This window comes from Desmodus rotundus, chromosome 5, assembly GCF_022682495.2.
Source record: "Desmodus rotundus isolate HL8 chromosome 5, HLdesRot8A.1, whole genome shotgun sequence".
Classification (NCBI taxonomy): domain Eukaryota; kingdom Metazoa; phylum Chordata; class Mammalia; order Chiroptera; family Phyllostomidae; genus Desmodus; species Desmodus rotundus.
This window is the reverse complement of record NC_071391.1, coordinates 26461615-26474013: the sequence shown is the minus strand read 5'-3', so window position 1 is coordinate 26474013 and position 12399 is coordinate 26461615. Positions and strand designations below refer to the sequence as shown.

Here is a 12399-nt window from a genome sequence, read left to right as displayed (position 1 = left end):
AGTTTTTTGGAAGAGTTTGTGAAGTATTGTTTTTAATTTTTTGAGTGTTTGACAGAATTCAGCCGTGAAGCCATCTGGGCCTGGACTTCTCTTTGTGAGTTGCTTTGATCACTGATTCAGTTCTTTCACTTGTAATGCGTCTGTTCCTATTATCTATTTCTCCTCGAGTCTGTTTCAGTAGGTTGTGTCTTTCTAAGATTCAGCAGTCCTAGTGGATGGGTAGAATTTCATTGTGGTTTAAATTTCCACTTCTATGACTAATAATTATTTTGAACATCTTTACATGTTTATTGGCTATTTAATATCTTTTGAAATGTGTTCAAATTTTTGCCCTTTTTTCAAACAAGCAACTTGACTTATAAGCAAGCAAGTTGTAAGATTTCCTATATATTCTAAATAAGAGAGTTTTGTCATATATGTTTTATGGTTTCAGTGTGTACTCTTAGATTCATGATCTATTTAGAATTAATTTTTGTTTATAGTGTGCAGTATGGGTTGAAGGTCATATTCTTACAGATATTCACTTTTATTGAAAATCTGTTCTATCTCCATTGAATTAACTTGACAACTTGGTAAGAACCCAATTTCCTATATAAATGTAGATCTTTTTCTGAGGTGACTAAATTTTGACTAAATTTTTGGAATTATGTTATTTGGTACATACACATTTACACTGTATCTTCCTACTGTCTTGACCATCTTCTCATAAGAAATTTTCCTCTCCGGGTCTAGTAATTCTCTTAAAATTTTGTCTAGTATTAATATAATCTCCCCAACTTTTTTATGTTTGCTGTCCACATGGTATATCTTTTCATAGCCTTTACTTATGTTTACTTTTATTGTGTTTTTATATTTGAAGTGCATTTCTGTAGATAATATATAGTCAGGTCTTGCTTTCTTTCAGCCATATAATCATGATTTTTATTGGATTATTTAACACATTTATATTTTATGTAAATACTTATATTTGGAATGATTGTCTGCCCTTTTACTTTTTGTCTTCCCTTTGTCTCATTTTTGTTTTCCTGTTCTTCTCTTTTGCCTCCTGTTGTGTTAAACTATATTTTTTGTGGATTATTTTTACTCCCTGTTAGCTTATTATATTTCTTTGCATTATTTTAATTGGCTGCTCTAGCAACCACAATTCACCTTTCATTTTAAGTAAGATATAGAAACCTGGCAATAGTATAGTTTCACTTACCCACTCTCATTCTTTGTGCTAGCATGTAGATTACTTATTTATATCTACATCTTAATATATCTGTATCATAAACCTAACATATGGTGTTACAATTTTACTTAAAGAATTCTGTCTTTTCATTGAAATTGAAACAGGCTGACAGTGACCAGAGGGGAGAAGGGAGGGGACAATGGGGGAAAAGGGTGATGAGTTTACAGGAACAATTATAAAGGACACATGGACAAAAACAAGAAGGGGTGGAAAAAGAGGGTAGAGGTGGGGAGGGTTGGGGTGGTGGGGAGGGGTGGGGGGAAAAGGCAGAAAACTGTACTTGAACAACAATTAAAAATGTTAATATAAAAAGAGTTCTGTCTTTTAAGGAAAGTAAGAGAATATATGTGTGTGTATATATATATATATAAAAGAATATGTATATATACACAATATATAAGGGAAGAATATATATGTGTGTGTGTATATGTATATATACAAACATATACACACACATATATATACATACACACACACACATGTATATATTCTTCCTATATATCCAGGTTATTACTTGATTTTATTTTATTTCAGCCTGAAGTATTTCTTTTGCATTTCTTGAATGCAGATCTGCTAGCAATGAATTCTGTCATTTTTAATTTATTTGAAAATGTCTGAGCCTTCATTTTTGAAGAATGATTTCAAAATAGCCTTTTACTGGAAGGCAGATTTTCCTCAACAATTTAAATGTCATTCCCATATCTTGTAGCCTCTATTGTCCTAATGAGAAATTAGCTGTTAATATTTTTTGTTCTCCTTTATGTAATGTACTGTTTTTCTTTATTATAGTCAAGATTTTTCTCATTATCTTTCAATGGTAGTAGTTTGGTTACAGTGTGCCTAGGTGTGCCTTTCCTTGTTTATTCTGTTGCGGGGTGGTCATTGAACTGCTTATAGTTGAGAGCTCTTTTTTCCTGCTCCTGTTTGACTCCAGTTTCTTTTACGAGTTATGAAGAATATTTCTGACACAGTAATTTTAAGCCTTGGTAAAATGCTTGGAAATAAAATGAGGAAGTACTAATGAAATGCCCCATTTTCAAAGGAAATTTAGTTCTTTAAATATATACACAAGCCAGTACATTTACAGTAGAAAATATTAATGTTACCTATTCTCTTTTCCTATTTTCACAAAATCTGTTTGTAGGTGCATTTCCTCCCTCTGCTATTTATGCGCGAAAAGACTTGCTGCACCGTTCCACCCATATCGCTACCAAGACTTTCCAAGCGCTTCGCATATTTGTGAACAACGAGCTTAATGAACTGTATACAGGACTGAAGACAGCCCAGAAGTTCCTGAGACCTGGAGGCCGTCTGGTTGCCCTCTCCTTCCATTCACTAGAGGATCGCATCGTGAAACGATTCTTGCTTGGGATAAGCATGGCGGAAAGATTTAACCTAAGTGTAAGGCAGAAGGCGACACAAACGTCACAGCTGGGTTCAGGTGACGATAACAGGGAAGGAGCCTCACCAAGGGCCCCCTTAGTGTGGGAATTGATACACAAGAAGGTGCTTACCCCAGAAGATCAGGACGTGCAAGATAACCCCAGGGGGCGCTCAGCCAAACTTAGAGCAGCTGTCAAGTTATGACAAAGTCCTAATCGTCTGATCCGTCAAGTTTTCCCTCACAGTTTCTCATAAGGATGTTATGTAAAACTCCTGAACAGCTTAACACAAGAAAATGTAGGAGAGTATATAGATGTGTACTATGTGTCTGTGGAGACTGAGAATATTTAGCATTTGTTTCTCAAAAGGAAAATGTAGAAAATATGACACAGAAAGTTTATCTTAAGGAGAAGCAGCATCTCAAAACTAGATTAATGGGTTTACCTTAGCATTATACAGGAAAAATTCATCTTATCAATTATGATCTGAAATTCTAAATTGGTGACTCCAAGGGAATAAAATATTAGAATCACTATGGACAACAGATACGACGTAAATTCTTGAGTTTACCTTAGACTTACTTTACCTGCCTCTGTAATATTTAACTTTAGTTTCAAAGCTGGTTTACCTTTACTTTATTGGCTCTATTCAAATCTAACAATTCTTCAGTGAAATCAAAATTAGAAAATATTCTAAGGAACAAGTAATGTGACAAATTAGAAACAAATGAATACACCTAGATTAATGCCCTGAATCCTTCTTGAAGAATTTTGTAAGTTTCTCTTTGCATGAAGTCATATTTATGAATGAGAAAGATTCCCAAAGGTAAGTTCCCATCCAAGTACCAGATTAAAAAAATAAAAGATTGCACTCCTGTATTCAACATTGTTTCATCTATTTCATTGATTATAAAATGAGAATTTTTTTCTTTAATGTTAATGAAACTGACTGCACTGGGTTGAATAGTGCCCTCCAAAAATCTATTACCTTCACAGAACCTCAGAACGTATTTTTATTTGGAAATATGGCCATTGCAAATGTAAATAGTTAAGCAGGCCTTAGTCCAACATGTCTGGTGTCCTTGTAAGAAGAGGAGAGAGACACAGGCACAGAGGAGACCACCCCCTGAAGATGGAAGACAGAAACAGAGACCGTAGTGCTACAGCTACAAGCCAAGGGAAACCAAGGGTTGCTGGCGACCATCCGGAGTTAGGAGAGAAGCTTGAAATAGATTCTCCATCAGGGTCTTCAGGTGGAACTACTCTGCTGATACCTTGATTTCAGACTTCCAGCCTCCAGAAGAGAAAGAGAATAAATTTCTGTTATTTTAAGGACCTAGTTTATGGTGATGTGTTAGAGCAGCCTTAAGAAACTGAAACTCTGACAGAAAAAATCTTGAATAATATGCATAAAAAGAATGCTTCTTCAATAAACACAAAATTGCTTTCCAACTTGTGTGTAAAAATATATTAGTTGCTTTATATAATTAGGCTGTTTTACACAATCATTCTTGCTTGCTTGTTCTCTCTGTTGTACAATGCATAAGAAAATATATGAATGAGGGTTTTTTGAGGGGGCTGTTGGGGGTGGGGAGAAGGACGAAGAATCAAACTCAGTTGCATGGAGCTCGACAATTTTCACTCATCCCACCACCCCCCTCTCCTTTGGCAACTGTCAGCTTGTTCTCTGTCCCTATGGGTCTGTTTCTGCTTTGTTTGTCCCTTTGTTTTTGTTTTTTAGATTTCATGTGTAAGTAAAGTAAAATCATAACAGTATTTGTCTTTCTCTGTTTGACTTATTTCGCTTAGAAGAATACCCTCTAGGTCTAACCATCTTGTCACAAATAGCAAGATTTTATTTCCTTTTGTTGTTGTCGATTAATATTCCATTGTATATATGTACATCTTCTTTATCACTCACTTATCAATGGATACCTAAGTTGCTTCCATATCTCTACTATTGTAAATAATGCTGCAGTAACTTAGGGGTGTGTACATCTTTTTGAATTAATGTTCTTGTTTTCTGCAGATAACTACCCAGAAGTAGTATTGCTGGGTCATATAGCAGCTCTATTTTTACATTTTTGAGGCATCTTCATACTGTTTTCCATAGTGGCTGCAATAGTTTCCAGTTCCACCAGTGCATGAGAGTTCCCATTGCTTCACATCCTCTCCAGCACTTATTTGTTGATTTTTTTATGATAGCTGGATAGGAGTGAAGTGGTATTCACTGTGGTTTGAATTTGCATTTCCCTGATGATTCGTGATGTTGAGCATCTTTGCGCGTATCTGTTGGCCATCTGTATTTCTTCTGTGGAGAATGTCTATTCAGGACCTTTGCCCATTTTTTAACATGAATGAATTTTAAATGGTTAACTCTGGAGAATGCATCTGGGAAATTTAAACAGTACATACAGAAAATAAAAACTGATTGTAAATATTACTATGCATGACTTTTATAATAAAATATAAAGAATATAAAACCAGTGTTTCATATTTCCGAATCTCTATCAGCTGCCTTCTGTCGGTCACTTTAGTACGGCACTGATGTCATTGTGTAGCATGTTAGTTCTTAACAGGTTTTAGTTCATTGCTTATTGAGAAATGAAATTTACTAACTATACACATTTTTAGTTGATATTCATATTTTGTATATTTATTTTGTTTTTTTAATTTTTATTGTTATTCAATTATAGTTGTCTGCATTTTCTCCCCATCCCTCCACCCCACCCCAGCTGAACCCACTTCCCTCCCCCACCTCCACCCTCCCCCTTGATTTTGTCCATGTGTCCTTTATAGTAGTTCCTGTAAACCCCTCTCCTCACTGGCCCCTCCCCTCTCCCCTCTGGCTATTGTTACATTGTTCTTAACTTCAATGTCTCTGGTTATATTTTGTTTGCTTTTTTTCTTTTGTTGATTATGTTCCAGTTAATGGTGAGATCATATGGTATTTGTCCCTCACAGCCTGGCTTATTTCAAATATATGAAGTACTCACATGACTCCACTCCAGGAAGACAAACAACCCGATTAAAAAATGGGCAAAGGACTTGAACAGACACTTCTCCAAGGAAGACATACAGAGGGCCCAGAGACATATGAAAAGATGCTCAGCATCACTAGCCATCAGGGATATGCAAATTAAAACCACAATGAGGTACCATCTCACATCGGTCAGAGTGGCCGACATAAACAAATCAATAAACAAATGTTGGAGAGGATGCGGAGAAAATGGAACCCTAGTACATTGTTGGTGGGAATGCAGACTGGTGAGGCCACTGTGGAGAACAGTATGGAATTTCCTCAGAAAATTAAAAATGGAACTGCCCTTTGACCCAGCAATTCCGCTGCTGGGATTATACCCTAAGAACCCTGAAACACCAATCCAAAAGAACCTATGCACCCCAATGTTCATAGCAGCACAATTTACAGTAGTGTATATTTATTTTGTTTTAAAATTGTAAATGATACTATATAATCTATTTGGAGTTTCTAGGGTTTTCTTTTTGAGGCACTAATCATATCTACCTATCCTATTTCATGTAATATATGATCTATGATTTGTGTTTAAACTTATATGTGTTGAACTATTTATATTACAACCAATGGTTTATAAGAGAAAATAGTATGCCTAACTAGGTTTTCGAAGTTAACGATGAATCATACTGCAGGGTTTTTAAAAATAATTTTAATTTCATTTGAAATTGCTCATCCAAAAATTATGCAACAGTTTTAATGTTAAATTTAAAATATACAAAACATACAAAATTTATATTAACACTTTCATTTGATAAAAAAATATATTTATATATTAATTCAATAAGCATATATTAAAGGCTGACCATTTAGGAGAAATCAAAAACATTTCAGTCTCCTTTCTATGCTCCTCACTTTCCCTGCTTCTCTTTGCATTGGTATGTGGATTTCTTATGCGAACTGTATTGACCTTAATTTATGTTTCAAATTTACTCTGGAAAAAGAAATATTAGGCAATATTAGCATATACTCTCGAAACTAAGTCCCTCACATTAGAATCTTTGTAATAGATAAGCATAACTAAAAATTGCTTCTGGTTAAAATTCTGTAATATTTATTTTAATGTAACTATTTTTCTATTGAGTTTTTATCATAGCTGTAGTATTCTAATAGATCTTTTTGTGTAAGCAACATTCTCTAATAGAAATGCATAAGCATTAAAAAGTAAAGGGAATTTCTTATGTGCTGGATAAATATAAATTTAATGATAGAAATCCTGATATATTTTTCTCAGAACCACAATGCCATATGTTCCATGTTGAATGAAGCATAGTTTTTAAAAATCAGCATCATATTTTAAAAAGCCCGGATTGTATAATAAGTGTAACTATTTTTGTATTATTTTTTCAAATTTCATCTGTTTCTAGCTACTATTTCCAACTAATGTTTGGTAACACACAACGTGATCTGCAGGAATACTAAGAGAAATTTTAAATATAAATTATTAAGTCAGGTTATAAAACATTAAAAGTTCAGTAGAATTAATTATGCAAGATACAATAGTTCATTGTGCCTATCATTTAGGTGGACCTTAAAATTCTTTACAGACTTTTTGGCCACTTCATTCTTTTCTCACATAATCTATCAAAATTGTTAGACAGCAAAGTAAAGAACTAAAATTTAATGTTCTGATATGCCAAGTGGAAAGTTGCGTCTTTGGTGATGTCACATCTCCTTAGGCAATACTTTATCTCAAATACTGAAAGCATTTTCTACCATTAGCATACAAGGTCTGTCCAGAAAGCATCCTGCTATGTAATATGAAAAATAGAGGCATTTATTGAAGAAGATACAAGAAACGTACGTAGGACAATGATGCCTCAGTCCCCTTCAAAGCAGGCTCCTTGGGACCTCACACAGTTCTCCCAATCACCATCAGCTGCCCCATCATATTTCCCTGAATCTCACTGAGGGTCTGAAATCTCTTCCCTTTCAAAGGTGTTTTTAGTTTTGGGAGAAGCCAGAAGTCACAGGGTACCAAATCTGGGCTGTAGCAGGTCTGACTTACCTGGGTGATGTGATGTTTGGCCACAAAACTCTACATGAGACACATGATGGGTGAGCAGGCCCGTTGTTGTGATGAAGCTGCCAGTCACCAGTTGCCCATAGCTGTGGCCTCCTGAATTATCCGAATAGTTTCCACGGAGGAATGTTCAAGCTTAACACAAAATTTGATGCAGATCTGTTGCTGTACATACTCAGTCATTTTGAGTGTGACAGCCACACAGTACACATGCTCACTCAATGGCATTTACCACCCCCACTGACTAAAACAGTGAAGTCATCATTATTCACGCATGTGCATTCTAGTCCACTCTCCTTGGCTGCCAGGTTACATCAATGTTGCACAAACTGTTCTCATTATATTAATAATGGCTGGACTTTTTCTGGACAGCCCTTCATATGTATATGTATATATAATTACATGATAGCCTTAATATATAGTAGGGTGGAAAATACTGATGTGCTACCCTATTAAATTATACCCTATTTAATATATTACTGCCCAGACTCGGAAATACAAAACTGAAATCAATTACTCTCATTCTTGAGTAATAGCTTCTGTTCATTAAACTACATCTATGCGTAGGTCAGTAATACTTGTCTGCCTTGCATTAGGTGAGGATTTGTATTGCTAACCAAGCACAGTGTGAGCCCTCATTTTGTCACAGGAAATGGGTAATTATTCAACGCTTACAGGTGTATAGGAATGTAAGTAACACCAGTGGCTTTGGAATCAGAAAAAAAATGAGTTTGGATTCCAGGTCTGCATATATTAGTTGACTGTATGAACTTTAATCTCCTGATTTTTTTATTTATTTCACTTTAAAATGAGGATAGTATTGGTATTTTTCTCATCAGATATGTAATCAATAAAAAAATTCTTGATAAACATTTAACTGGATGTTATAGTTACCAACATAACTCACACTTCTGGACATTGTGATTAAAGACATGTATGCTTTACTCTTGATACTTTAAAGCGAAGCCTCTGCATCACTAGCAGCAATTGATTGGGTTATAGTTGGTTTTATTATTTGGGAATTTTATTCCTATTTATTACTTATTTCACTCCCCCCGTGTTTGTTAGGTATTGACAGGGCATAAAAACAGTCATTGCCCTTGTGGGGTTTACATTTTCAAGAAAACACAATGGAGAAAGAAGAACCAGTTGCTGAAATTATTTGACATTTATCTAGGGTGGAGAAAGTATTTGCCCTCATACACTTCCATACCAGCAGGTGGGCAACCCACATTGTCCTTACAGTAAGATTCCCCAAAATGCATATTGAGGTGGAAAAGGAAATGAGCACTTTGTGAGACATGAGAGGGAAGATTGCTATAGGATGTAAAAAAGTTTTTTACTTCTGCACTCTAAAGCCAAGAGACTAAAGGATCAATTTAATGTACATACTGCAGGTGTTAGAGGGAAAGTTGCTAGTGAAAGGTAAGTGGTCTGTTCACACATAGAATTAGGTGGTGACCTGTTCTTTTACAGCGCCACAGAAATAGGTAAGAACTGGATCCATGTAATTCCTACCCCCATACTTTCATGTTAGCACTTACAAATCTCTTCTTATTTCTATTTCTTTTTACTGAAGCATAGTTGAGCTGCAGTATTAGTATATTAGTTTCAGGTGTGCAACATAGTGATTCAACTTTTATATACCTAATAGTGTGATCACCACACTAAGCCTAGTAACCACCTGTCACCATGCAAACTTCTCACAATATTATTGAGGAAATTCCCCTTCATCTTCGTTCCACTTTCCCCTACTTGCCTTTCTTCTGGCAGCCATCAGTTTGACCTCTGTTTCTACAAGTCTGTTTTTCTTGCTTTGTTTTTCTTACATTCCACATATAAATGAAATTATACAATACTTGTATTTCTCTGACTTATTTCACTTAGCAAACTACCATCTAGGTCCATTCATGTCACAAATGACAAGATTTCAATTTCTGTTATTGCCAAGTAACAGCCAGTGTGTGTGTGTGTGTGTGTGTGTGTGTGTGTGTGTGTGTGTGTGAGAGAGAGAGAGAGAGAGATATCTCACATCTTTATCCACTCATGTACTGATGGACACCTAGGTCGCTTCAACATCTTGGCTATTGCAAATAACACTTCAAATGATAGGGGTGCATATATTTTTTAAGTTAGTGTTTTTGTTTTCCTTGGATAAATACCTGTGAATTGCGGGGTGTTACGGTAGACCTATTTTAGTTTTTTGAGGCACAGATACTGTTTTCCATAGTGGCTGCACCAATTTGTTGTCCTACTAACAGGGCATGTCCTTTTCTCTACATCCTTTCCAGCACATTATTTGTTGACTATTTGCTAATAGGCATTCTGACTATTGTGAGGTGGTGTCTCATTGTGGTTTTGATTTACATTTTCCTGATGATTAGTGACGTAGAGCCTCTTTTCATATCTGTTGCCCATCTGTATGTCTTCTTTGGAAAAATATCTATTCAGGTCCTCTGCCCATTTTTTCATTGGATAGTTTATTTTTTTGTTATAAATCTCTACATTTGTCTCTGTTTTGTACTCCTGTGTCTCGGCAGAAACCTTATCTTTTTTCCTTTTTCTCCAGGACTTAGTTCAATTAATTTCTCTTGACTTTCTTGGTCACTGCAACACTTGATAATGTTGATCTACACTTCATCTAAAAAATGGTCTCCATGGCATTCTTCAAAATCACTCCTGTAGCTTTATCTCTTTAAAACTCTGATTCCTTCACTAGATCTTCTTGCTCCCATTAGGCCAGATGAGTTCTCATGTGATTTGTTCAAGTGTAGGTTGTCCTAGCGATGTGCATTTAGTGAAGGCAGTACTGTGAAATCACCCCATGATCATCCATGGAGTAGATGAGAGATGAGTATGAGTGTCTTCCTAAGATAAAAACAGTGAAAAGAATAGAGATGGGAGTCTTGCTGGATGTTAAATTTGACGTGAAATTAGGTAAAGATGATAATTTGGGCTGACCATCACATTAAGAATAACCAGAAAGCTTAGAGAAAACATTTTATAAGATGTCTCTTTGAAAGCTAATAAGAGAGCTAATAAAGCAGTGAAATATATTCAAGAGAAGAAAGAAACTGAAAGAGGTTAGCCCAGATTTATAGCATCAGTTGCCAATTCCAGAAGTGGCAGCTGAGAAATTAGAAGTGTTGACAGTGTTTGGGGGAATACAAGTGAACTGTTACCCGACTGGAACTTGAAGGACATAAAGGCAGTTTCATATCATCTTAGGACCTGAAATTGGATTAAGTTCATCTTGGATGTTAGAAGCTTTAACTGCATGGCAAAGCAATTTTAAATATTCTTTGGGGAAAAATAAATTTGCACACAAGTCATTTCTGTAATTTTTCATATATAGTGTCCATCATCACTAAGTCAGAAAATGCCCAGTTTTGAAGAGATTAGGCATCATTTTTAAAGATGGAAAAATACATAAAATACCTGCAGGGATATTTAGACAAATGCAGTAAATTTGTTCAAGGAAATAAAAACCCTGAAAACCATAAAGTAGAAAACAGGTTTTGGAACTGAAAAATGTACTACCCAAACTTAAGAACTCAGCGAATTTATTTAAGAGCAGATTATACACAGCTAAAGATACATAGTGAACTAGAAGATATTTTAGAAGGAAATATCCTAAACACAGCATAGAGAGACAAAGACAGAAAGCACAAAAACAGTATAAGAGACATAAGAATTACAATAAGTCTAATTCATGTGTAATTCGGATCCTAATTAGAAAAAAGAAAAATAATGGGGTATAAATTATATTTGCAGAGAAATGGCTGAGAATTTTCAAAAACTGATGAAAGACATTCAAGAAGTCCCCAAACGTCCTAGGAACAGACCTTAAAACCTGCTGGATACCAAACTCCAAGGTCAATGGGCATTCTAAATGGACATGGCTCACATATTCCTTGGGGCAAGAAGAACCATTTGATTATGAAATTCAGCTAACAAAAATATTTAAAAAATAAAAAATCAGTAAGGAAGAAGTTTGTCATAAGAAATGTAGTAACCTTGGAATCCATGTAAATACAGAGCTAAGAGTAAACCTGGGAAATTACGGTTACGTACAGTATACAAGCATGTGTTGAAAATGTAATGTTAACAGAATTCACCAAAATTATGAGGTTAAGAAGTCAGGAGGTAGGAAACTGTAAGTGCACAAATTTATTTTTAAAGCCGGGGACAACGCTCTTAGAATTTAAAACAGTTTCTTTGGACAAAGCCAAAGGAGGGAAGTGGGGATGTCTGTGGTGGGGTGGGGGGGTTTGGGGAGATGGATACAACTGTACTTGAACAACAATAAAAAAATGTGAAAAAATAAAACAGTTTCTTTTAAAAATGATTCCTTTTTCTGCATTTAATAATTGTAATATTAAGGAGCTTTTTGTAGTAACATTAAAAATGTAGGTTTAGCAATTCTTCATTCTAATTTCTTGTTATATTCAAGTAAAGTTAAATGTTATGATTTTATTTAAAAATAAGATACATTGTCTGATGTGCCCTTTTAATAAAAAATTTTTGCTGATTTATTTATTCTTCTGTTCTTAGTGATTTGTAAAAGATATTCTTTGTTAATGATATTTGATTCTAGGTGGAGGAATTTGGGGTATTTAATCATTCTGTGTTAAACATAACAGATGTGTTTTTCTGTGTTGTGTGAATGTTTATAATGAGCATACATCTGTTTTATGAAAACAATCCAGTTATTGGTATTATTGTTTTT

At 35.0% G+C, this 12399-nt stretch overlaps 1 protein-coding gene across 4 annotated transcripts in view; it reads left to right on the top strand.

Moving 5' to 3' along the window:
• METTL15 (methyltransferase 15, mitochondrial 12S rRNA N4-cytidine) overlaps positions 1–11909 on the top strand; it is a 175974-nt gene extending 164065 nt beyond the window's left edge. For 2 of the 4 annotated variants that reach the window (XM_045194042.2, XM_071221414.1), the window contains exon 7: positions 2376–3492. In XM_045194042.2, coding sequence (XP_045049977.2) covers positions 2376–2818 — 443 coding nt within the window. In that variant the 3' untranslated portion in view covers positions 2819–3492. Of the gene's footprint in view, positions 1–2375; positions 3493–11444 lie in introns of those variants that run through there. The other 2 variants (XM_045194044.3, XM_045194045.3) reach the window with 2 other exon arrangements.
• Positions 11910–12399: the final 490 nt, after the last annotated feature.